Source organism: Drosophila hydei, unplaced genomic scaffold (genome assembly GCF_003285905.1).
Source record: "Drosophila hydei strain 15085-1641.00,03,60 unplaced genomic scaffold, DhydRS2 tig00000060-arrow-pilon, whole genome shotgun sequence".
Lineage (NCBI taxonomy): Eukaryota > Metazoa > Arthropoda > Insecta > Diptera > Drosophilidae > Drosophila > Drosophila hydei.
In genome coordinates this window covers 701,329-727,543 of record NW_022045656.1, presented here as the reverse complement: position 1 = coordinate 727,543, position 26,215 = coordinate 701,329, and the positions used below count along the sequence as shown (strand labels likewise).

The window sequence follows — 26,215 nt, the reverse complement described above, 5'->3', positions numbered from 1 at the left end:
CTTAAAAGGAGTAGAGTTACTGTGTAGATTCTTGTGATGAATACTTTGGATTTTGAATACCTGCTCCTTCCCGGCAAATTCGCAGATAAATTGTTTCATGTGCTAGACACTTGTGCCTTGACTCCAACATACATTTAAATGTCATTATCACGCTCTGAAAATTTAATCAAGAAAGTTCAGCTAGAAAAGTTATTCAACAATTAAGTTGCCATAGTAAAGTCCAGAAAGCAGAAAGTGGAGAGCGGACTGCTGTGTGTGTTGAATGTGTATGGAATCAGAGTATCTTCTAGTCGAGCAGTCTACACTAGAGAACTATTACTTGTTATTGACTATTTTTGGCAAGCATTTTGATTTTGATATTCAATTGCTGTTATACCTATGAGAGTTTATCAGAGTTTAGCCAACTTGTCGACATCTATGTATCTCTCTCTCCCTCTTCTTTTCTGCATTTCTGCCGTGCTCTCCTTCTTAACTGATAACATGTCATTTAGGTAATTATTTTCAATAAAGTAACATTCATATACGCACACATACACACACACACACTCACACACACACATATGGATTTTAAGTGCAAGTTTATTGTTATTGTGCGCTATGTTGGCTGTAATTTTATGGTTTAACCCAAATCCAATTAAGTAACAAGCGTAAGCCACTTGGCAAGCGACATCGACGACACATTGGCTCGTTTAACCCATTAAATGTCTGGTACACACTCACACACACACACTCACACGCACACACACATGCACGCATGCTCGCACACATTCACAGTTGACATGCCAAAGCCCAAAGCTGATAATTTCAATCAATTTTAAGCTACAGTCACAGAGAACTATTTTGCAGTTGGCCGCCTTTTGGGCCACTGCAATTTGGGCCACCGATTCGAGTGGCTGCTGCATTGCTGCAGAGCCATTGACAATTGCTCTGACGACCCGTTGTCCGGTTGGGGGCTTCAACACTGTTCAACTATGTAATTTGACTTGTTTGCCGGACAGCAGCGGCAACAACAAATGCTGTTGTTGCTGTTGTTGCTGCTGACTTCTAATCAAAACTAACCCAACTCAAAAGAGTCAACCAATTAGCCGGGATTCATGTGATAAACAGTTAGTCAGCAATCAAAAAGAATGAAATGAAAATTGTTACTAAATGTTTTTAAGGTTATACCTTAAGAGACTTCCTAACAGGGTATATTGATTGCAAAGTTTAATTTCTTAATTTCGTCAAGATGAAAAACAAAAATGTTCAACGAGGCAATATTTTTGTCCACATTCTGTTTTTATATATTCTTGATCACAACGACGAGCTGAGTCCGTCCGCCTGTACCTCTATTCGTATGTAGTGTTTGAGTGTATTCGTTTCTAATCGAAGCATCGAAATTGCTATTGAATTGTGCTTGACTTTTCAGCTGCTGCCTTGATTAAGATTTGTGACCTGGTGTTTGAGAAGTGAAGTGGCGCGATGGGTAGAGGCTGTGAGCATTGCCGAGGAGATGATGGTTCGAGCCATAGTGTTCTGTAGTTTACTCTGCTTTCTTTTTTTTGCCAAATGCAGTTCTTGATTGTAGTTCATAAGGAAGGCGATTTAAATTGTTTTCTCATCTTACTTTCCTGCTTTCTTTATTTTTACCAATTTTTATAATTACATAATTCAAATTCCAAATCATTTAGTTGGATGTGACACATCGGGAAGAACGGCATTTTATAGCCAAACGTTGAGCATATATTAGTTACATTACAGTCGCCGCTCAGGGCGTGTCTAATCAGAAAAACAATTTTTTATTTCAATTTTAGCAAGTCAAAGTAAAAATCGTTCACAAATTGGGCTTTAGTATTATATAGTCCGCCTGCTGCTGACTTAACATAATTAATTTTTATATATTATTTGTGCTTGTCGCTTAATTGATTTATAGCTATTGAATGACTTAGTCTTTTTCTATTCATATTAAAACATTGTTTAAATTTTGAACAATAAACGATGGACATAGAGTTTTAAACTATTTTATGTAAAAATATAATGTAATAATATAAGTGAAGTCTTATATTTTCCATATTTCTTCTTCTTGCTTCGATCATTTATAGGGTAGCTTTTGATCAAACGCTGCCCTGGCAGCTTCTTCTTGCCTGCTGCAGTTGTGTGTTGCTGTTGTTGTTGTTCCGAGTTTGTTTATGCTGCGGACCTCCAACGTTTTCGCTTTCGATCGTGCCCCAAGCATAAAAAATGAGAATCGAAACTGGGATCTCTCACCATCTCAATCTCCATCTCGTTCTCGTTCCCGTTTGTTATATACCGGAACCTGGACTCTGGGTGTTCGCGTCTGGCTGTGCTCTGTGTGTGCGTGTCTTGGGCAATTCTTGGTTACTTTGTTTTGATTCCGAAGTTTTTGGGTTTTTGTGCCTGGCCAAGGCGCTTGCTTAATAACGTTATTTTCTGGTCATTGTACTTTTAATGGGCTGCGTAGCAGGCCAAGCAAATCAAACGCTGCCGTCCTCAATGTTGTTGTTGTTGTTGTTGTTTTTATAGTTGTTGCTGTTGCTGTTGCTGTTGGCGCTGACTATTGCCAGTCGACATTGGTTTTGGCAACCGCATCGATCATCATCATTATCAGAATCATCATCGTCAGCAGCATCATGATCGCTATCCCTTGTTAGTTGTTGCTGCTGCTGCTGCTGCTGCTGCTGCTGCTGCTGCTGCTGCTGCTGCTGCTGTTGCGTGGCAGCAACAACTTATCGAAAACACACATAAAGTTGTACAACAACAAAAGCAACAACCTGACGAGGTTCAGGACGATGATGATGATGCTGGCGACGATGATGATGATGGTATATGTAGGCTCTTATAAACTTGAGCTTCTGGGTGGCGACGCGTAACAGCTCACAACACACACGCACACACACACATACACACACCGACAGAGCTTACACGTACACAAATACAGATACAAAAGCTCTTTCATCGCATGACAAGCCGAAACGTTTAAGCAAAAAAAACAACAACTGCAAACAAGCGGTGACGGCGGCGTCAAGAGCAACAAAAAAGAATTGCCAAAAAATAATACAGCTATAATTGTTGTTGGACTCGCATATGTGCACAGCTATGTGTGTGTGTGCAGTGTTTATTTATGCATGTAAGTTGCGGCTGGCATTTAGTTAAAGGCAAAAGCTTAAAGCTAAAAACATTCAGCAGCAGCAGCATAAAATTTGTCATTGATTTCGACTCAACGTGTTCAAATGGAAGCAGTAAAAGCGAAAGTTAACTGCGTTTTGGGAGAGCTTTTACTAATAATACATAAAAGGGAAATATATATTTTATTTAAAAGCTAAACATTGCAGTCTAGCCTCAATTACTTAAGCATTTTGTGTTATTTAAGTTTTTGTATCGTCTGCTTGATGTTTTCAAATTTCTAATACAAAAGTTTGATTTAAAACTAACTTTAATTCCTCTTTTCTATTATGATTATAAAGCATTATTTTCAATTTAGTTAGTGCTATAAAAGTAGACTATTTTTGTAATATATTTTTATTTACTTGCAATCTGCCCGATAGACTATAGTGTATTGGCTGTTTGACTAAAGTGGCAGGATAGTTAAGAGGCTTAGAGCAGTTAGGGTATTCAATCATAACAATGTGGTGGATGCAGTGGGTGATATCTTCTTAGGCGGCGGGTGGCGCTGCTGTTAACAAGCGGGTTGATGACAGCTGAACCCCTGGCGTGTTTGTCTAATCGTTCCATGTGGGTTTTGGTTAGCCTGGAAATCTCTGCTTGAGCCCAAGAGACTCCCAGCTTGAGTGCAGTAGACTTTATATTTGAGTTTTTAGTATACTATCGACCGACACCCAAAACGTGTTTTGTTCAAGCACATCTCAAATTAATTATTTGGCTTTCATTTAAAATGAATAAATAACTTTCTGTCTGATTATTCAATTCCAGCCAATATATTAACAAAATTGTTGCAAGGTTAAAGACGAAAATAGAAAATGATTTAAATTCCTTAGGAGCTGCTGCTTGATTGTTCTGCTGCTGTTCCTGTAGCAGTTGCTCATTAGCATAAGTTTCCTTATCCAATATCCTTTTTGCTTTCTGAAAGTCGCAGTTGCCAATGCCGTTGCCGTTGCCGTTGCCGTTGCCATTGGCATTGTCATTGCCATTGTCTACGCTCCTGCCCTGCCTGCACTTTCTCCTTCGAGCTCAGATTCCTGCCTAATGCAAGTGTTGTGTTGCGCAAAGCGCATAACATTTTCCGCTGCTATTTCCAGAGGAATGAATCGCTTTTCCGCTGCCAATAATCCGCAGCGACAGTTGGCAAAAATGCAATTAAAAAATGTTCACTTTGTCGACTCTGTGTCCCCCTTTGTCCGTGCGTGCTCTCTCGATTTGCTTGGCATAAGTTTGACAGCAGCTCAGCCCTGCTCACTTTCTCCACTTGCTTCAGCTAAAAAACATTCTTTCATTTAATAAAATGCGTGCCAAGTTGACAATTTCGCTCCCTTCCTGCTATTTTCCTCCTCTTGGCATGCCAAGGGTCCAGGGGGCCAAGGATAAAGTTGCTCGGCAGGACGAAGCAAAAGTTTTCCGCCTAACTTCGACTTTGCTCATTGCCTGTGCCACGCCCAGCTGTCAGTCAGCCAGTACGACAGGCGGTTAGGGGCAGCCGGGCAGGCAGCAACAGTTGTCTCTGCCAGGTGTTGCGAGCCAGCCTTGGCGTGTGTGCAACACTTTTGTGGGGCCTGAGGCGCTATTTCGGCCAAGGTGGTGTTGTAATGTGCTAAAAGCTGCGCTGTCCCCTCCGTCGCCTTCGCTTGGGTCTATGCTTAGTGCATTCGCATGATGATGAATGATGGATTTGCATCGCTCAATGGATGCGTGTAAACAAATAATCTAGGCACGCCTGCCAGCTGAGGGATGTGGACGTGGCCACTGGAACTGGCAACTGGGCGCTGGGCGCTGGGTGCTGGGCTAGCCTGGATCCAGCTACCAGCTCAAACGAAGTAACCGAAAACATGTGAAGCACTGGACCACACACACTCACCGAGAGGCAAAAACAAAGCAAGAAAAAGTGACCTAACTAATATTGGTTGACTTCAAGATATCCTCCAATCAATGAGAAATCTTGCAGCTGGCTTAAAATTGACAATCAAATCACAGAAGACTATGAGCTGGCTAATGATGAAAATCATTTGCAAATTATGTAAATTGATATGTTTAATTAATATTGAGTATACAATTTGTTTATTCATCTAGCTTTCATTTTTATGTGGATATTATCGGACCATTCTAATTGAAGCTACTGAAATAGCTGAGTGGATTCTGTTTCATATTGTTTCTATATGTTAAAGTTCCATTTCATTTTGAAATATTTTCTGTAATTTTGAAGATAAATTGATTATTTTGTAAATTGAATTTAGACATTTATAAGGTTTGAAAAATTTGATTTTATCTCTGCAAATTTTGAATCTGACTTTGAAATGACATTAAAAAATATTCTTAAAAATTTGACTGTTTCTGTTTTCTACTCTGTTCAGCCTATTATACTTAGAGTTCTTGCTCAAAAATCTTCTGATGGCTTCAAAGTCTTGGACTACAGGGTATAAAGAGAGGAAGGCATAGAAAGAGCAAAATCAAAAAATATAAAAACTCGGCCAGGCTGTTGTGGCATCCTACATCGCCGTATTGATTATTGTGATCTGCCGTGTGCTTCAGCTCTGTGGGTAATTATGCAGGCAAGCTGAAGCATAAAGCGAGACGGCTAGCGCGCGAAAAAGAGAGGGAGAGTGAGTCAGCGAGGGCAGGGGAGCAGCGCATGGGGGGCGCGGCTGTCATTTATTTTAAACGATTCTTTTACACATGTCGGAGGCTGTCGCCGCTGCAGCCACCAGTCGGCAGTCTGTGCTCCCGCTGCTGCTGCCTGTGCTACTCCCTCTACTCCTGCTCCTGCTGCCGCTGCAGTCATTGACGTTGGCATGCCAATCATTTCGCGTTGATGAAGTGCGAGTGTGAGGCAAAAATGTTGTACCAATAAGTTGGATGCAGCCAAAAAGTGGAGCGGCAGTCGTTGGAGTAGCAGAACGAAGGCAGCCAAAAACAGCAGCAGAAAATTAAGACGGAGTTCCAGTTAGAGTTGACGAATGAAATTGGAGTTGAAGCTGGGTGTAACAGGAGGTGAAGCAATTGAAATATGTAGGAACATTTTGAGTTTCATATGTAACACTTAATAACTGAGGAGGGAGGGAAAATACTTAATTAAATAAATTTGCAAACAGAGCAATAGCAGTTGCTGAAGGAAGGAAGCAAACAGGAGTCAATCCCATGCGTTGGGAATGCCTAAAAGTGAGGAAGCTCGAGGCTGGGCATAAAGTAAACTGAAGAAATCAAGTAGAGCTTAGAGTTTCATTTTGACGGATTTGTTGACTTAGCCTGATCTTGAATGCAGATAAAGCGAAAACTGAGAATAAAATTTTGATAAATAAGCCATGAATCGCATATATGCAAAATGACCTCAAATCATTCGAACATCGAACATAGTAAAGCCAAAAGTGAGCTGAAACTTAAGGTCCAAGAAACTGAGGCTTGAATAAGCCAGTTCGAAGGCGCAGCTGTTGGAGTCCTCCTGTCTCCATTTGATCTAGTAGATCGTGTTTCCCATGACTTTCTTAGATTAGCCACAGCAATCTCATGAGAGCTTTGATATGTTCGAATATAATTGGTAAGGAATACTCATTGATTCCTGATAGTTTGCTTAGGCACTGCACGTACTTCTAGCACAGCCGCTTAGTTAATCCCACACGCATTCAGTGCCGGCCCACAGAATAGTCATCAGTCTTAACCATATTCTCATGGCTTAAATCGGCTCACACACACGCAGTTATAGACTCATTCAGTCTGTCAGTCAAGCACTCGTTCCACCTTTTTGTCAATAATTAAATTGTTGAAAAATGCAACGCAACGCAGCTTGGGCCACCACCAGAGCCAAAGTCGGGGCTGACAGGCCGAGCAGCGCCTTGCATTATGCATGAGTCTGGCTTGGAAGGGCTCTCCTCCATGGCTTGCCGGTACTAACCGGAACAGGGATCGAGCTGGGCTCGGTTTGCCTTCTGCGTGGCCCTTGAGTTATGCGCTTTAGGGGCGCCTTCAAGGTTGCCCCCTCTCCCTGCCCCCTCTTCTCTCTTCACTGATGTCTCTGAGCTCCAATGCTGTTGTTTTTGGGGATGCTGTTTGCCCATTTCGTGTCTGGCTGGCTGTGCCGCTGATTAAGTCACTTACATTTTTCACTGCTTTTCTAACTAATTTGCTGTTAATTTGCAGCTACGAGCTGCAGCCAGGCCCCAAAAAAGTTCATTTCCTGCCCGCCGCAGCGCATACGCAACAGCTTTTTGGCATTGTCAGAATTCCGGGAACACCCCACCGAGCCAACAGGGAACAATAAATTGCACAGCCAGCTTGGCTGCTTGGCTACTTGGCTACTTGGCTACTCAGACAGACCGACAGACCGACAGACAGGTAGACAGACAGACAGAAAGACAGAAAGACAGAACTGATTCTAAGTCAACGTCAGCATTCTGTGAGCACTTTATGAATGCAATATTAAATACATAGCGTAATAAAATATGCTATAAGATAACACAAGGAAGCATACGAGCCAAGAATATCCGCAATAAATGTCACTTAAGTACTCAAATACTCTTTCAACTGATATATTTGGCTCATTGATTGTCACCTCTTGCTAACTCCCTAAGAATTTCTACTGTTAATTATATTTAATAAAATATGTAATATTCCTGTAAGTCCTCTCTTTATATGCGATATATGTGAACATCTATTATTTTTAGTTTTTGATTAAAAATTAATATTCTCTTTGTATTTATTCACTCGACAAGATTTAGTTTTTATTTGATAAGATTCGAGGTGTTTCTCTTATTTTGGATATATTTATCAACTCCAGATCTGTCTGTCCATCCGAATTAAAGCAAAGAGAGAGACTTGAAAATTGAAACATTTTTATTTAAACAAAAGGTATTAAACAATTAAGATTGCGTAGAATATGTGTAGATCACACTGCAGCCCAAGCGCAGCCGCTGCCAAAATTGCGCAGTAAGCAGAGCGCGAGCTTATGTGTGTGTGCGTATATATGTATGTGTGTGTGCATTAAATAAGCGTAGAATGGTTGAATATCAGCTCTTGATCGGGTTCAGGGTATCTCAAAGTCCGACAGTCCCGACTAGCGCATTCTTACTTGTTATTATGTTAAAACTGATATGAGACATTAATTTGAAGTCAATTAGGTCGAGGGCGTGAACGTCGCATGAAATTAGAAAAATACATATTATTTCCAAGTAATGCTGAGAACAAAGTGCCTGAAAAGTTGTTGAAAGTATTTGATTTTCTATATGCAAATATTTATGCATATTCATGTAAAATACTATATGTGTGCTTGGGGGCTTGAACTGAATGAAGTTGTCATATTGTAATTGTCCCCAATGTTTATATGTAAAAAAGAAATAAAAACAAAGGAACGAGCTGCAACTGAAATGCATAAAAACACATGTAGCTAAATCGTCGCCATCAGCAAAATGCACGAGCCGCGAGCCCTGTGTGAATTTCACAATGTTTTGGTTTCTGAAGTGAAGAGAGGAGAGTGGCGAGTGGAGAGTGGCGAGTGGCGAGTGGGAGAGGGGATGGAATAGACTGAAAGCGAAACTGAGACGTGGACACGATCTGCAAGTGCATTGAGATCGAGAATCCAGAGGCCGTGTCTAGAAGCAGGCGTGGACAAGGCAGCGGCTGAGCGCCTGCACTTGGTATCTGAGCCTGCGACTGAATCAAATGCTTGTCTTCCGTGTGGTTTCTTGGCTAGCTCTCGGATTACATTTAACTCAGAGCTGAAGCTGTTGCGGCTGAGTGGCGCTCGGTCTTTGTTTTATTTGTTTTTTTCTTGATTGAAAGTCACGTGCCATGCATAAAACAAACGCATTTTATGTTTCACTTGTTGTTGCTGCCTTCAATAAAAACGAAATTCAAAAATCGAAAACGTTGGCGCGACAAAAACAAACACAGCAAGAGCAGCAGCAGCAGGGAACGATTGGTGAGGGAGAAGGGAGAAAGGCGCAGGCGGGCAGTGGGGAAAAGGGCAAGGCATGAGTCGAAGTTGGCAGCCTCATCAATGGGGCAGCCCCGAAGCAGGCACATTAATTAAGGCAAAGAAAAAACATAAGAAGCTATATATAAACAGACAAGCACACTAATACATGGAGACGTGGTGTGCATGCATGTGTGCGCCTGCTGGCAGCGCAGCTGGCCACTTCGGTTAATGTCTTCGTGCGTTTGGGGCGGCATCTTCGGCAATGCTGCCCGCGGTCGCAGCGCATGCTGCCGCTGCTGACGGCGCAGTTAGCGTCAGTTGCGCTCGGATTTTCGTTTGCTTTGCGCACGACTCTCATTTTGTGTTTGCTCGTCAAGGCAGACGGAAGCAGCAGCTTCAGCTTCCGAACTACGCGCGTGCCTGTGCTTTCAAGTGCGTGTATGTGTGTCCGAGTGTGTCCTTGCGTGTGTGTGTATAGCAAAAGCAGAAGCAAAGCTTTGCAATACCGTGTGCAAATACAAATACCGCTAGATAACGGAACAAACAAAACACTGTGCGAGACAAACGATGCGCGCTCAAAAAATTGCCAACACCAAATTGTAGCAAAGTGAGTGATTGTGTGTGTGTGCATATATACATATGTGTGTGTGAGTGTGAGTGTTTTTGTGTGTGTTTCTGTGCTTATGAGAGGCATGTATCGTTAATTGCTCAGCACGGCGACAACAGGTGGCAGCCCCTGTTTGGGGTACCAGCCCCCTTGTTAATTGCGTTCCCATTCGCTGCGCCGCACGCGAATTCGCAGAACTTTTGATTGCCCGCAAAAACAGCCAGAAGAAGAAGATGTTGTGTGGGGGGCGTGTGGCCCGCAATTAGCAAATCTAACAGTTCCAAGAATCGATTCAGTGCGTCCAAAAAATTAATTGGCTGCCCCCTTCGATAAACCAAAAGCAAAGAGAAAGGCAAAGCCTAACACTTAAAAAGCTGCCGCGCTGCGCTGCCAAAAATGATTTCATTTTTTTCCAACTCCTTCAGTTAGCTAAAGAAGTTGTCACAAGCAAAGGCAATGGCAATGGCACTGGCAGCAGCAACGTGTGTCAAAGGTTTGACAGGCCTTAATTGTAGCAAGAAGAAGAAGAAGAAGCAGCGGGAACTGGGATTGGGTTTGTCAAGCTCTGCTGATGAGGGGTCAGAAAGATGTCGAAATGGATAAGCAGAAGTTAAGGCAGAGTTAAGGCAGCTGTATAAAAAACATTGCTCTGAATGCTAAGCAAAGCCAAAGCAAATGATTTATAGCCTTTTAATTTAGGATATAGTTTTAAGGCTAAATATATAAAATTAATCTGAAGGGGAAATAGAAAAATGCCTCCAAAAAGAGCTCACAACAATTGTGCTCTTCAATTAAATTTTAGTCCGAAAATATATAATTTGTTTTATTTAAATAGGAACTCAGTAGATAACGATTGTTATTATTGCCAAAGGTAAATCGACGCACATTAAAAAGACTATATTCTCTTTTATTTTATGGGATAAGACTAAATTTCGTTCCACATTACATAAAAAAGTTGTGAATGTTTGGAGTTTCCTTTCAAAGTTTCATTAACTGTTATTTTTGTCTAGCTTAAGGCACTGTTTTCTTTATCAAGATAAACTCTAAAAACTGATTGGAATTAAAACTAATAAATCGCAGAATAGATTTTTATGTACCAAGTTTTAATTAAAATTCTTTTAATTCCTTGTCCCAAAAATTCGTTTAACCTATTTGGAATAGGCTCTTAAAAGGAATTTCAAATCTTGCTTAAAGTACTCAGGGTAACAAAATAATTTCTTTAATCTGGGGCTCGAATAATTATTCTCTCATATCCTTTGAGTTATTATATCACGTAATTCTTAATTTGTCATGAAATCAAAGAAATTACATTTTTGACTGATGTAAAGCTAAAAGTTTTTAATAAATTAGCATCAAGTTTGAGGATAGTGTGATTGTTATTTTGTCTACCCTGGACCCATTCAAAAAGCGGATTCAAATTATAATGGTTTTGTAAGCATTATTAAAGCGGACATTGAATTCCTCAAAAGATAAAAGCATTCAATTTACTAAGGGGGTTCTTGCTTTGCATGTTATGAATTTTGTAAAGCTGTCTGCCATGTACACAGATTTAACAAAATCGTTTTTGTTAAATAGAAAAAAGAAAAAAGAAAAGAAAAAAAGATCTCTTTTTGTAGATTTTTGTATTTAAATAAACTGTTATAGAATTAGGATTAACACTAACTAAGCAATAAAAAATGCAGATATATTTTTAAAAATTATAATAAATGCTGCAATAACTTCAAAAGTATAGTAAAATTTCAGAATTTATTTTGTGTCCTAAGCATATAGTTTTTATATTTATTGTTTACATAGCCATTCGAATAGAAACACGCACACACACACGCACACTAATGCATGCATATCTAATCTCGAAGCCTCTACTAATTAGTAACTTCTTAACTTAATTTAAGGCGATTGTGAACCTTTAGCAGGCCATACAGCTTAAGAGCTAAATTATCGAAGAATAAGTGCAAGAAAACACAGAATGCGACGGCACCCAGGACTGGCGCTTACTGAAGTGCTGCTGGTGCTGGTGCTGCAGCTGCAGTACGTCGTGCAGCTGAGGGCTGAGATTGCGCATATGCCGCTGGCCAGCAATCGCATCAGCCAGGACTCGTATGTCTCGCCGTCGTCGAGCTGCCCGCAGCGACTGGCCTACGAGAAGATGCTGAGCGTCATCGACGACGTCGAGGATCTATATGTGGATGTGCCGATACACATTGCACTCGAGCAGCGCCAGAAAAAGCGGTAAGTTCATCAGCTCTGATCCTTGTGAAGGAAACATCCTCGCCAAGTCTCCAAGTATTCCCACAATTTAAGTAATGCGCCTAAGTGCGCTGGCGACGCCGCCTGTCACACAAATCAAATTATGACCAAACAATAACGAAATGCGCAAAGGACAAACAGGACACCCAGAGCTGGGAGCTGTGTGTGAGTGTGGGAACTTAGCGAGAGAAAAATATAGAATAGAAACCAACAAAAATAATTTATAACCACGACGTGTGGCTGGCCAAACAAAAACCAGCGCCAGATTTTTACAGTTGCCATAAATATTAGCAATGTGTGTGCGTGTGTGTGTGTGTGTGTGTGCCTGTGTGTGTGCTGCTTCTTCTACTTATGCTTGCTTGTCCAAGTAGTGTGCGTGCGTGTTTGTATTTGTGTTTCTTCTAGGCCCACAGCTGCGGCCGCGTTGCACGTGTCGTATGAGCAACTTTTTCATGTTTTCTTTCTTTTTTTGGGGGCTTTTTTTACTCGCTGAGCACATTGAAAATGCGACTTTAGGGTATGATGATTTCGTTGAAATGTATCAGACAAAGAACTTGATTTTTTACACCTCTCCAAGCAGCCCACAGTACCAAAGAACTAAAAGGCTTTAACATTTTCTTATCTGTTATCCGTTAACTAGCAAAGATGGTTAATAGGAAATGCTTGGTCAATGGGCAAAGCCACGTGTCAATTAGCGCCTAGCGTAGCATTTTCCCTGTGCATCCATTCAAACTCGTGCATTTTTTCAAGTTCTATTATTAGAATCGCAATTGCAATTGAGTTGCTGTCAGCTGGTTCTTATTCGTATCTACTAGATGCGGATCTGCCACCTCACGAAAAGAGAGGTGCATGGGGTCGAGGGGTCTTATGCTCGAGAGCACATGTTATATATTCTTCTTAGTCATACTACTTCTATTTGATTAGAGGAGATAAGTGTTCGAATGAAAAATAGGTCTGCATAGAGTCGAGTTATGCAGTCGGATCCGTTGGAGCTCAGGGTATCTGATAGTCAGGCACTCCCTACTGAACTTATTGTTTGCCTTTTTGTGCGCGTTTGTGCCTGAGCCTGGTCCTGGGTCAAGGAAAGCTGTCACGTTTTCGCTTAGCCCTCGCTCTTGGCAGGCATTTTGTCTTCTCGTTTTTTATGCCCTGATCCTATTGGCAATGGAAACTGAATTCAGGGTATAATGCTTTTTTGAAAATGTATGTAATAGGGGGAGGCAGGTGTCGCAGGCCCTATAGAGATAATAATATAATATTCTTAATCTAGTCCTGTCCGTCTGTGTATATACAGCGATCTCGTCAATCACCAAAGCTGGAGACTTCAAATTATAAATGTATATGCCTGAATATTACACACAGTGTGGTATTTAACGTTTAATTCTCGATGGATCATCCCATTTCCTTATTATCTATCAAAAATGTATAATTTGACTGCGTTTTTGGGCGCTAAAAAGATAATAATATAACTTGCTCTTATTTTATATATTCTTGTTTGTCGTTGGGCGTAATAACATATTCAGAATTTTTTGAATGCATGTAGGATGGATTGATGATTTGAAATAAAACTATTTGATATATGGCAAAGAAAAATGGTATAATTAAAATATAATTGTACTTTTCATAAATGTTTTCTAATTTCTTTCTAAGTGTCATAGAAACCAATTTTAAGTATAGAATAACTCCGAAATTTCTTTTAAATCAACATGAAAAAAGGCGTTTGCTTGTTAAGTATTTTGTGTCTTAGTATTTGTACTTGCTTTTTGGTGAAATGAAGTCGAGGAACAGATTAGTTTTTATTCACTTTCCTAGTTACCTCAGCTTACTCAGTTTGAACAGCTGGGCCTAGGGTATACAAAGTGCGCATTGGGTTTGCTTCCTCAACTTAAGTGTTGCCTCTCTAATTTTTGTTAACATTTTTGGCTTTTATTTCGTTTAAGAACGTGCGAATCTGTTGGTTTTATATTTTTGTTGTAGTTTTTTATGCCTGTTCAAATGATGCTTGCCTCGCTTGCCGCTGCCTGCGTGCAACGTCCGAATAACTTTGATCACTGCTGGCATAGAATGTCAAACATTGAAATTAACGTTTACGCTCGCAGTTGCTGTTGCTGTCGCTGCTGCTGTCGCTGCTGCTGCTGTCGCTGTTCTATGTGAGATGATTTTTTTGGTTTTATTGTCGCGCGACTAGCTCCCACAGTTCCAAGAGCTGCAAGTGCTCCGATTGCGGTCAGCGACGGCTTCTGGATGTTGGGTCCAGTGTCGCATCTCGTGTTTCTCTTGCTGCTCGCTCGCGGAGCGTGTGAAAAGGAGCGAATTGAGTGCTACAAATTTATGGCGCGTGCAGTCATTAAGAGTTTGGCAAGAATAAAGTGATCTGCCTCTCTTTCGCCTGTTCTCTCGCCTCGCGAAGGGAGGAACTAAATGCAGTCTGGCTGCCGGCTCCTGCGCAGGCGCAATCAAGCTGCAACTTCAGTTGCTTGTTAATACTGCTCTGTACAAACAAATCATAAATATTAATTTAACGACTTAATTCGATACACACACATGCATATATAAGACGCACACACACGGACATTTGACTTGAAATCTCGAGCTGGGAACTGGGACTGGGCCACGCGGTTGCGGACCACTGACCACCTGTAGCACAAACGCACAATTTCCAGTGGCCCGAAAATCAAAACAAACTGCAAAACAACAAATTGTTGTTAATGTGTTGTTGTAGCTGTTGATGTTGCTGTTGCTGTTGCTGTTGCTGTTGCCGGTGTGGCGGCTGCTGCTGTTGTTGTTGTTGTTGTTGTTGTTGCATTTTATGTGCGCCGCAGGCTCAAGCGTTGTAAACAACTTTTATGGCCAAAGCTTCCCTCCTATGCGCTGCTTTATGGCGTGAAACTATTTATTTGTAAGCATATCAAAGAAGCAACAATAAAACAGCAACAACAATATCAACCAGAGCAACAAAAATTGTTTTGATCATAAAAACTCGCTGCATCATTTTTAGCCAGCAAACTGCGTAGACCTTCATTTGACGACTGTTTCGCCTTGCCTGAAATAAACTTATAGTTTCTTATTTTTAGCCCAAGACTTGTCGCGAATGTGTGTGCAGTTACAGCAGCTACTGCAACTGCAACTGCAACTGCAACTGCAACAGCATTAGCATCAGCATCAGCATCTGCATCTGCATCTGCGTCACAGACAGACAGTTGGGCGTCGCGGCCTGGCGAGACAGACACAGTTAGTCGCTTAGTCAGCCCATCAGACGCTGCTCGAAACGCCATAGTTCAATAGTCTAAAATTTCACCAAAAAGCAAATCAACAAACACTCACACACACACACACACACACACACACACGCACACACAGTCACTAAGTGCGCGCTGTGCCCATTTTGTGAGTGTTCTGTGAGTAATCGAGTAAATGTGAATGCGAGTGCGATTGCGATTGTGAATGTGAATGTGAATGTGAATGTGATTGTGAACGCAAATACGAATGTTTATTTCAAAGTTCGGACGCCGCGCATTGCTTGAATCATTTACACGCAGTAGAATCGTGGCAACTGACAGCAAATTCCTAGAGTAATTAAAATAATTTTTATGCTCATAGTTTAATCATTTTATTTTGAGCATTCTCCATTTCATCTATATATAAGTCAAATAAATAAAAATAAGCCAGTTGCTGTCAGCAATGCAAATCTGAATCAGCAACTATTGTTGATTAGCTTCACGGCTCTTATCTTGGCCTGAACCCAGTTCTCGTCTTGCAAGCCTTGGCTTCACATTCCCAGAGTTCCAGCGATATTAGAATTTTATTATGTCTGAATTTATAGCTGTAGCTGGTTTCTATGCCAAGTTGCAGTATGTTAAGCATTTTGAAGAGTTTAAAAATATTTTTGTTTTATTGAATTGAATGTGTAGCGACTATCGAAAGCTGCAATATAAAGAAAATGTTTTATCTAAGGCCATTCGAAGGCTTCGACTTTTATGCTGCGTAAAATCCTTTCATTCCTTACTTTGTTGCTCTGCGCGATTTCTAATCGAATTAAAAATCGTGAAGTCGTAAATTGGCAAGCGAAAAGTTTTGGTCTTTAGTTTTTATATGTTAGTTTACATTATTTTGCCCGCAGTATCTTACCAACTTTATTTTGATAGTTGCTTTTGGCTGGGCAAAGAGTGGGTAAATATGCTACTTATAACAAAATTATCAGCGACAGTTGAGCGCACAGTTTATTCGCTCTAGCAGAAATTCATTCAGAGCTGATAGTCCATTTGTGCGGAGCGGGAGCTGGGAGTTGGGAGTTGGACGGAGCAGAAAGCAGGGAGTAGGGAGGAGACCAGACCGGAGACCAACAGACCAACTGACTGCCTGCCAGACTGTCTGCTTGTTTTTCATGCCGTCGCTTTTGATAGTTGCAAAAATAGAATTTTGTCGCTGAATTTAAGTATTTCGCGTGAAACCTACAACTACCAGACGCGAGCAGACCAGACAAGGAAGACAACAACAACAACAGCAGCAACTGCACCACAAAGAAGACAACGGCGACCCCAAGAGCCACATCCACATTTACGAAGTCGTCGACGTCGTTGCAGTTGCAGTTGCAGTTGCAGTTCTCGCTGCCTTCCCTCAATTGCAAATTTATACGAACTGAGTCAATTTTTATGGCTTGGCTAGTTGGGTTGTTGTGTCTGCCTGGACAGCTACTTAGAGGACTTTGCGTCGCTTAACGGGCGTAAAGCGCACCACCGGAGCCACCGCCTTCTGCAACTGCTGGCGTTCCTTATGCCACTTGCTGCGTCGCTTGCCACGTCCCTTCCGACGTCTATGGCATCTAAAGCCACAGAGCAGCTCGCCGAGGAATGTCAGCGTGGCGCTGCAGATGCCCACGATCAGGATGCCAAAAGGACCTTTCAGATGTTCCGTCGTCAAGACGATGACAGTCGCTGCGAAGTCGGGACGCATCTTCGAAATGCGATTCAAATAGGTGTTGTTGAAGCGGAAGTCCGAGTCGATCTTCTGTATGATGCCCACGTCGCGCATATAGCGTATGATCATATTCATTTCGTACAGAAATGGGAAGCCCGCCTTCATGATCAGCTGCATGGGGCTGATGAAGACGTTCTGGGGAAAGGCATAGATGTCGTCCGCGTACAGATTCTGCATGATGTACATGCGGCTGCTCAGTATGCAGCGCTTGCCCTGCTCCACATACCTCAGGTTCTGGGTGCGCGGCCTGAACTCAGTGGAGGAATTGTACTCCTTGAATATCCAAATGTCGTCCTCGTTTTCGAACCAGTCGCGGCTCTCCTCCTCGCCGCCGAAGGGTATGCCGGCTGCCACCACCTCCTGCAGAGTGTCCATCTGGTGCAGATGGCCTGGGTCCTGGAACGTGGATATCATCTTCGAGGTGTATATGGCCACTACATTGATTCCGTATAGTGTCAGCATTATGAAGAAGACGCGCGTCGCCTCGCACACGGGCCGCTCCTGCACGGCCGTGCCAATGGACACAGCCAAAGCATTGATGCCGGTCAAGCTGAGCGGCTGGAAGAACGGCGGCTCTGGCAAGAGAGACACCAGCGCGTACCAGCACAGCCAGCTCAGCACCAGCATCAGCAGGAAGCAGACCCAAGTGTACGGCCTGAAGATACCGACCATGGCCTGCCAGGCAGGTCGGCGGTCCGCCAACTTGATGAACCAGGTGTGCGCGTCCTGCAAGTAGCTGTCGCTGCCCCAGAATATGCCCACCACCTCGTTGTCCGGGTAGAAGCCGCCCATGATAAAGTCGCATTCACCATCCTCCAATTTGCCTAGCAGACCATTCCATTTGCCCACCTCATCCACCTCGCCTCGGGTGTCCCGAGTGCACGTTTGATTTACCTGCAATGGAATGTTCAAGTTCTTGTACTCGTTCACAAATTCGAAAGGGAATATTAGGCTGGCTGTTCGTCCGTCTGTCTGCCCTGTCTGTCCTATTGCAGCTGTTGAAGATCCAGAATTTAAAGTGGAGCATAAGCTGCCATGTACCCTCCCCATATAAAGCTTAATGCTTTCCAGTTGGGGCGTGGCAAATGCCTTAATTTGATACAGATACGTTATTCCTTAAGTTACATACACGCATGTGTAGGTAACCCCTAGACATCTGAAGTGAATATAAAACGTTTTCTGTTTGGGATGGTCTACTTAAGGGTACATTCCAAGCTTCAAGTCTTCAGATTGAATAAAGTCTTAAATAATTGAGTTTATGCTTAAACAGAGACGGTCAAAAGGGGCGTATCTAACGGGCTTATACTCGTTATTGAATTTTAAGTCAGTAATTTTAATAAAGGTTTATAGATGCACCTTTCATACAGTCAGACGTCTACTTCACAAAGTCTTTTCACTTGGGGAAAGTACTGAAAAATGTTATGAAACTTTGAGTTCAAGAGAAATGCAAGCTGCACATCATTTGGCTGAGAAGTAGGAACATCTTGTATATCTGGTATTCATGAGGATTCCATGGCTCATTCTGTAAATTTAGAATAAATGGAGCTTAGTCTTATGAATGTAATAGTTTCATGCAAGGAATTGCGAGAATGCTTTCCTTATAAATGTTGCCTTAAAATTTTATAAAATTGGTCGAATTCACTTGGAAATAAAATGCGTGTCCATATGGAGGGAATTCTATTTAGCGAACGACTGGAAACTCGAGTGGTATCTATAGCAAGAGTGCGCACGAAGTTAAATGGCACTGGATTCTGAGCAGTCGATACCCACCAGGAACTGCAAGCGATTGCGCATAAAGCCCAGAATTCGCATCTCGATGCCCACGATGCAGTCCTCCTCGACGAAGGGCGCCGCGATGGCAGCGCACACGTAGAAGGTGCAGTTCCGCGGGCTGAAGCCACTTATGTAGTCCGACATGGCGACGTGCACAGCATGGGCCGAAGGAAACAATTGACCCTCTTGGCACTGGCCCACGCTCTGGACGCTGAGCACGCGGCAGTCCACATTGCTGTAGTAGTCGTTCACCAGAAGATTGTAGTTTGAGGACGAGTTGGAGAAGATGAGCGCTACGCGGTGCACATAGAAGTTGCTCATCAGATCGTTGAAGATCTTTGAAGCGACTGTCCAGGGCTTGTCCCGCATCTGGACATTGTTGAAGAGCACCAGGAAGCGTGCACCAGGATTCCACGAGCGACTCTTGCTCACATGGTGGCTCATCAGCTTGTGCAAACGCTCCACGCTGTCCACGACAATCACATAGTTGTCCGCCAGCAGCAGCTCTCCGAAGAACTTTGTGCGGTCAAAGTGATCTGAGATGACGCGCAACTGGAAGAACTGCCTCTCGGGTTGCGGCGTTGGGTCGCTGATGACCTCGTTGATGCGCTCACTAAATCCCTGCTGTATGAGGTCTGCGGGCAGGGACATGTTGAACACATTTGTCAGCATCAGATTGTAGGAGCGCGTGAAGCGCTCGAGCGGATTTCGGTAGAAGAAGATTTGCGAGAAGCTGTCCAGGCAATCGACGCCCACCTGCCAAGTGCGCGGGCCGACGTCGTTCGCGGGCAGCATATAAATAACCATATTGGCTGACTCATTCGACGGATTGACTATGCCTTGACCACCAATGGGCAGCTGCAGCAGCAGCAGCCGTAGCGCCACTCTCACAAAATTTGGCCACATTCTGTGTACGTCTGGCCGGACGATGGACAAGCGACTGAGCCAATTCTTCGCTTGTTTGTTGTGGGCTAACGGCCAGCGTCAGTTTCGGCATTCCTCTACTCTACACTGGCAGGGCATTTGAATGCCTTGACTGCATTTGCGATTTCTTAATAAATGCATGATAAAAGGAGTGAAAACTAGACACATCATCACTCTCTACTTTACAAGATGCATATGAATATATTAAATATAGTATATATAAATATACACATCTGATTAATAAACATGAGACGTATTATAATATAGGTGTTCTAATATAATTTTTAGTTTTAAGATATTGAGTGCGATGAGAGCATTCAAAATTCGAGCACATCTGAAAAGGATTTATATTTCGCAACATGATGTTTGCGTTATATAATTGACTGCTGTCATCGGCAGGCAGCAACAATAACACCAGCAATAATTGTAATAACAACAACATGAAAAGCCTGCAACAGCAACAGACACGTCAACGTCAACGGCAACGGCAACGGCAACGGCAAAGGCAACTGCAACTGCAACATGCAAGGCTTAAATTAAAGCAAATATTTGTGCAGTCGCCGCGGCGCCATCTGCAAATGGCCGGCAACAATGGAGTGCATTAAAACACTCCATCAAATAGATGGGCTGCCTGGTCAAATATGTGGGCGTGCAGTGACATGGCGAGGGGCGTGGTTTTATTGGTAAATGGCGTTAGCCGGAAGTAGCTGCTCATAAAACTTGAGATGACCGTACATAAGCCAAGTCAATGAGTCACTTGGCTGCAATGGCGCTTCCTATTTCAATGTGTATGTGTGTGGGTGTTTGTGTGTGTGTGTGGGTGGCTCTTCACTGTAGCACATTTGTCTTGGTCTTTTGTCATTAGATATATTGCTCATAAATTTCGCATTTAATTACAAAACAAAACTTTTTGGCACAAGAAACGGGCTTTAGCCTAAATGGAATATATATGTATATCTAGTGTGTATTATATATATTTATACATACACAATCGAGCGTATGCACGTCCTCTTAGTCCACTGGGTTCCATTCTTCGACGGCAACTTTGTTGCAGCGCCAGCTGCCAAAGGCGCTGAGTCACTCGCTCGGACACAGGCGAGACAAATTGCGTGCGATAATTTAGTGTCATGATTTTTGACAAAGGGCGTCAACAGCTCACTTACTCCGCCCCACTGCGCACCACTCGACACCACTGGGCAGCACTTCAGTCATTGGTTTCGCCTTTTGTTTTACAGATTTGTGCTGCAACTAAACAACTCAACGCCGCTGACGATTCTCTTCTCAATGCCCGTGGCACGTCAGCTGTACTACAATCAGACAGGTAAGCTTCTACCTTGCCATCTTCCATTTGCCAGATCTTCATACCTCAATCTCCTCATTTGCATTGGCAGCAAACGTGCTGCGCCTCGCCGCGCCCGCCAAGGGCCCCAACATGGGCCGACTGGTCCTGCCCTGTGCCCTGCGCGGCCAATACGATCTCTTCGTACAGGCCCGTCAGGCAGGCGCCCTCAAGCTGGAGGCTCAAGCCAAGCATCCGCATCAGTCGTGGCCCCTGCTCAATCACACACATCGCATCGCCATCCGCACCCAGAATCGTGTGCGCAAGCGTCAGCTGATCGTCAAATGGGAGCGCAGGTGGGTCGCCAGTGGAACTCTCAATGGTTCACTAAATAAAGAAATCACAGTCAAGAAGAGGGAGGGGAGTACCTAGTAATCCCATAAACATCTATATTAGTGACTATTAAATGAAAAACATTAAATTGCATAAGCGCAGTCAAAGTCAAAAGTTTCCTTTGTTTTCGAATCCGCACAGCAAATTTGATTACCATGCCATGCACTACTGTCTGGTGATTCAGCGTGTTGAGAGCGCCGAGACGTCGAGCCAGGACTTCGGCAGCTTCTGTGAGGCCGTCTACGTCTACACGAGGCAGCAGCAGGAGCATTGGCGTGCCTCTGCCGGGCCTTGCTCTGGCGCCAGTAATGCATTGGATCTGGTCTGGTCACGGTCACCGAAGCGAGCGCGTCATCTGAATCCGCAGCACAGGCTGCACATCGTCTGCACTGGAGCCCGGACGCAGCAGCAGCTGCGCGGGCTGCAGCCAAACAGCAGCTATAGGCTGCAGCTGTTCGGCGTGCACCAGCGGCTGCAGAACCTGACGCTGGGCCTGGCTAGCAGCCAGGTGCACTTCAATCGCACCCATCCAACGGCACTGCGGCAGCAGGCACTGGCGCTGCTCAAGATTGGCGGACTGCATGGCGTCCAGGTGTATAGCTTCAAGGTGCCAGCGACGACGCCTCCGCCCAGCTTCATGCGCTACCTGCTGTTGCCGTGCGCCGGCAGCGAGATACGTGTGAAGCTGCTGCGCCAGCATCGACAGGTGGCCAACGTGGGAAACATCTACTCGCCCACTTACATCAAGCTGGAGGGCGTGCTGCCCGGCGAGCGGTACCTGATGCGCTTCCAGCCCAGCAACGAGGACGAGGCGCTGCGGGCTCAAAAAGTTCGCGTAAGTTTATTGTCTTTGCCTGAAAGTAACGGAAAATGTTGACTTCTTCTGCTCTTTGTCTTCCAGCTGGCCCTCAGCAGTGAACGCCTCTTCCGTGATCTGCCGGAGCTGCCAGATAACATAACGGTCTTCGATGTTCGAACGCGCTGCACCAGCGCAACAATTGCATGGCACGAATCTCCAGACGAGCGCGCCTTGAGGTACGAAGACAAATCGTCCGAAACACTTGAGAATAACTTTTTAACTGTTTGCAATTGGCAAATCATGTTTAATGCCAAATACGTAATACGAATGAGTGTAAACTCATTCACGAAGTAAAATGAGTACATGAGTTTTGTGCAATATCCGTTCAGTTGTCCGACCCTCGTTCCGTCTGTCCGTTCGTCCGTCTTTCCATCAGACCGCCTAGGAAGTTAGACTACAAATGTGAATATCCTGGGTACCTTCGTCCGATAAAATATTAAGATTTTCCAACATGCGCACTACTAAATCGGTTATATCAGAAACAATATTAGTTAAGTTACTAGAGCCTTGAAATATGGGACATATTGACAATCCAAGATGCTGAGATTATGGACAGAATGATGTGTCTACGCCAATTCCTAATGTCTTGCACTAATTTCTAATGTTTTGATCGCTATTGGCTAGAGCATTGAAATTGAAATATATATATATATATATATATATATATATATATATATATATATATATATATATATATATATATATATATATATATATATATATATATATATATATATATATATATATATATTCTAAATTAAAGTCATAAATGATATAAACTACACATCTACGCACATGGGAGGCGTGGCGACTAGCAAAAGTCAGTATCGTCTGAAGTTGTACAGCTATAAACTTAAGACAGCGATTATTAAGTTGCTGTTAATCTACTCTATCGATGCGCTCTATCGAAAACCAAACAATGTACGCCTATTTGAGGTCATAATACCCTGTAATTTCCTGATTTTTTACTGTTGACTTCGAACGTTGCAAGTCGCAGTTGTACTATTAGAAGCGCAAAATTTAACAAAGAAAATACCGTTGTATTCTTCATGAGGGCGTGGCACATCGGAATAGACAAATCTTTTAAATTTTTGGGGCTTGCAGCGCTTAGACCGTTAATGAGTACTATGCAGTCGGTAGAAATCAGCGAAATTCATTTTATATATATTTTTTTTATATAGTTATCATTTATATAAAATATATATAGCTTATGGAGTCGGCAGCAGCTCCTTCTGCGAGTTGCATACAGTTTTACCCTGAATTGATATTTCCAATGATCTTTGTTTGTTATGAATGTATGAAAAGGGTGGAATGATTGGCATAGAATATCTGTGATTGGTTGAGGTCTCCCTCGCGATTAGATTACTCAAATTTATTGTTCTTATTATTTATTATAGACTGGGCTAACATCGCAGTCTCAGTTAGCTGTCTCTGCCATTCGAGTTCTCTTGATCACATCAGGTGGAGCTCAGTTGCATTTAACTCTTGAATTGATTAGATTTATGCGCTTTAGGCTGTGGGTTTCATCAGCGCATTATTCTTTGTATATCTCTTTTTTATTCTCTGCCTCAATTTCATTAAATTTAACCAAGTCAACTTCTCAGAACTTTCTCTTGAGAAAGTCTCCCTTTCACTTATGTCATTCGTACTCTCTATTGTATTTCTATATCTCTCACTAGTCATTACCTTCTTAAACTCATTAACAATTTTAAAAGAGTACATTTGATATATTCTAAATCTCAATATATATCAAATGTAGCCTCAGTTCATAAAGTATTTGAATTTTGTGATACCCTTCAGGTGTGTAGTAAATAGAAATAAGTATGTCTTGCATAGTTTTGAAATCTAAGTCCCACAATGTGAGTATCTCTTAAGGAAGTCCAAATAGTGTATGCGGAAAGAGTCCAATAATATGACATTTGACTTGATTTGACCTCATCGCGCTATTGATATTATTGAATTAAGTCAAACTAGTCCTGATATTACAAAAATTAGATAGGCTGTTGAAAATTTTGAAAATGATAAGCTCCTTCTGTGCATGATATTCAGGAGTATAAAATTGAAATTTCAAGTCTCTGGCTTTATGACAGCTCTGCGTTCATACGGACGGAGAGACAAACAGACTATAGCGAGCACAACTCATCCTGATTAGGAATATATAATTTGGAGTCTGGCACGCCTTCTTCTGCCTGTTACATCACAAAGCCCTATTTTAATGGGCTCAGAATTATTTCAATGAATGTCAAATGTCGACTACCAAAGGAAAACTCTGCCTGAATACTGACAAATAGTAGTAGTATCTGAAGGTATATTATATTAAATGATTGCTGTATAGTATGTTGACTATGTTGTAATAACATGTTAGTCTCCTATTACATTATGGTCTTATTGCATTATTGTGTCTATCTCTTTCATCTTGCGATAGCTACTGCGTGATTGTCTTTAGCCTACCGCAGCGCAGCGGGGACTTCACAAACTATTGCATGGACTTCGGAGCGTTGCGGATAACGCAGCATAAGAACTTCAAGTACATACGCTGCCGCGAGAAGCGACCTAGGTGAGTGGCTTGATTAATATTAAAAGCGCAGCGACTTCTAGTTTGCTATCAATCACAGCAATGAGGACAAGTTGGAGACCGAGACCATACTCAGTCTGACGCCCGGCGACAGCTACTTGATCTACGTGACCGCCAATCTAAGCATGGGCAAGCCGCTGCCCTACCAGACGCTAACTGTGCACATGGGCAGCCAGTGCTTGGAGCTCGACTCCCAGGAGCAGCCAGAGTATGACTAGTGGAATATGTGCTTGACTAAGGGCCTTCTGTGCGCATGCGCAACGGGCCTACCGCTATGAAGAAAACAAATATGAAAAACTATCCGTCGTTGTAAAGCTACCTAATCAACTAAACTAAACTAAACTAAACTATGCAATACCATATTATACTATAACTATGCGGGTTTTTGCGATAAGCTTAAAAGACTATAATTTAGGCAAACATACCACGAGTGTGTGTGCGTGTGTGAGTGTGCGTATCTGTGGATGCGTTTGTGAGAACAAATTCGAACTTTTTTCTTTAATTTCTCCTTTAGTAACCAACCCCTAACTGTTTTTTTGTATTGTTTACGATTGTGTATGTTCATTGTTTAAAAAACTTGCAATGTTTTAATTTAGGTTAGATTTGTGCATAAGCTTTTGCTGTTAAGTTTACCATTTAATGTCTTTAATGTACACTAATTATAATTTAGCTAAGCATAAATATATGAGGAACTCTATATATACACACCATAGCTATAAATGTACGCTAGATATGCATATTTTTTAAAGCGACCTAAGCGAAGCACAAGCTTAAACAATAATTATAAAAGAATAAACTAAACAAAGCAACAATTTAACAATGTGGACAATAAACTGTGCTATGTAGTAATACAATTAGCCAATGCGTATTCAGAATATTTGCCGAAATTGTATGAATAAAGAAAGCAGTGAAAATAAAACCTGAAATTAAATGTTTTTATTTTTCTGACTGATCTAGATAAAGATAGTTGCATATATAATATATTTAGGGGTTACAATAACCAGTTATATTCAGGGCTTTCGGAAACTTTCGGCATTTCCAATAATCCTTAATCCGAACCAACTTTCTCTGTTGAGCTGTTTTTGTTTAATCAATCTGATTTACGACTCCAGTGAAGCAAATCCTTGTGTCAAGCCAAGAATTAATACAAATGTATATTATTAAAACTCCATTTATGTAAACTATTTAAAGACATATAGATATATATATTTAAAGATATATATACTTAAAAATATATATGTTTAAAGACGTATAGTCTAAATTGGAATTTGATAGAATTTAATTTGTAAACTTTTATGCATAATAGATCTATGCATTTCAGTTCCGTGTCTTCTCAGGGCAAGGCGCTGAATCGATCTAGCCAAGTCCGTCGGTTCGTCTGTCCGTCTGAGCCACAAAAGCTAGAGACTTGAATTTGCTTTGTGGGCTCGTATATAACTAGCGTGAATCAAGTTTGTTTCCAATAATCAATAACTATTAACTTGAATTCGTCAATATCAGAAATC

General features: G+C 42.2%; 2 protein-coding genes across 2 annotated transcripts; one reads left to right on the top strand and one right to left on the bottom strand.

Annotated features, from left to right (window-relative positions):
* Positions 1-9,537: 9,537 nt before the first annotated feature.
* LOC111599695 lies at positions 9,538-25,229 on the top strand. The gene is made up of 8 exons (XM_023315415.2): positions 9,538-9,683; positions 11,576-11,912; positions 20,840-20,925; positions 20,996-21,239; positions 21,418-22,111; positions 22,178-22,311; positions 24,561-24,692; positions 24,751-25,229. The coding sequence occupies exons 2-8, from the start codon at positions 11,650-11,652 to the stop codon at positions 24,926-24,928; spliced, it is 1,731 nt and encodes a 576-aa protein (XP_023171183.1). The 5' UTR covers positions 9,538-9,683; positions 11,576-11,649; the 3' UTR covers positions 24,929-25,229.
* On the bottom strand, positions 16,601-19,586 carry LOC111599667. Its single transcript, XM_023315372.2, has 2 exons — positions 18,678-19,586; positions 16,601-17,801 (listed from the first exon to the last, which is right to left on the bottom strand). The coding sequence occupies exons 1-2, from the start codon at positions 19,584-19,586 to the stop codon at positions 16,626-16,628; spliced, it is 2,085 nt and encodes a 694-aa protein (XP_023171140.2). The 3' UTR covers positions 16,601-16,625.
* Positions 25,230-26,215: the final 986 nt, after the last annotated feature.

Bases quoted from the DNA above. Each gene is read 5' to 3' on its own strand.
- LOC111599667 (XM_023315372.2), bottom strand. From the start codon at position 19,586: ATGTGGCCAAATTTTGTGAGAGTGGCGCTACGGCTGCTGCTGCTGCAG. The intron at 17,802-18,677 runs GTGGGTATCGAC...ATTCCATTGCAG, and splicing joins GCAATCGCTTGCAGTTCCTG to GTAAATCAAACGTGCACTCG.
- LOC111599695 (XM_023315415.2), top strand. From the start codon at position 11,650: ATGCGACGGCACCCAGGACTGGCGCTTACTGAAGTGCTGCTGGTGCTG. The intron at 11,913-20,839 runs GTAAGTTCATCA...TTTGTTTTACAG, and splicing joins GAGCAGCGCCAGAAAAAGCG to ATTTGTGCTGCAACTAAACA. The intron at 20,926-20,995 runs GTAAGCTTCTAC...TTGCATTGGCAG, and splicing joins GCTGTACTACAATCAGACAG to CAAACGTGCTGCGCCTCGCC.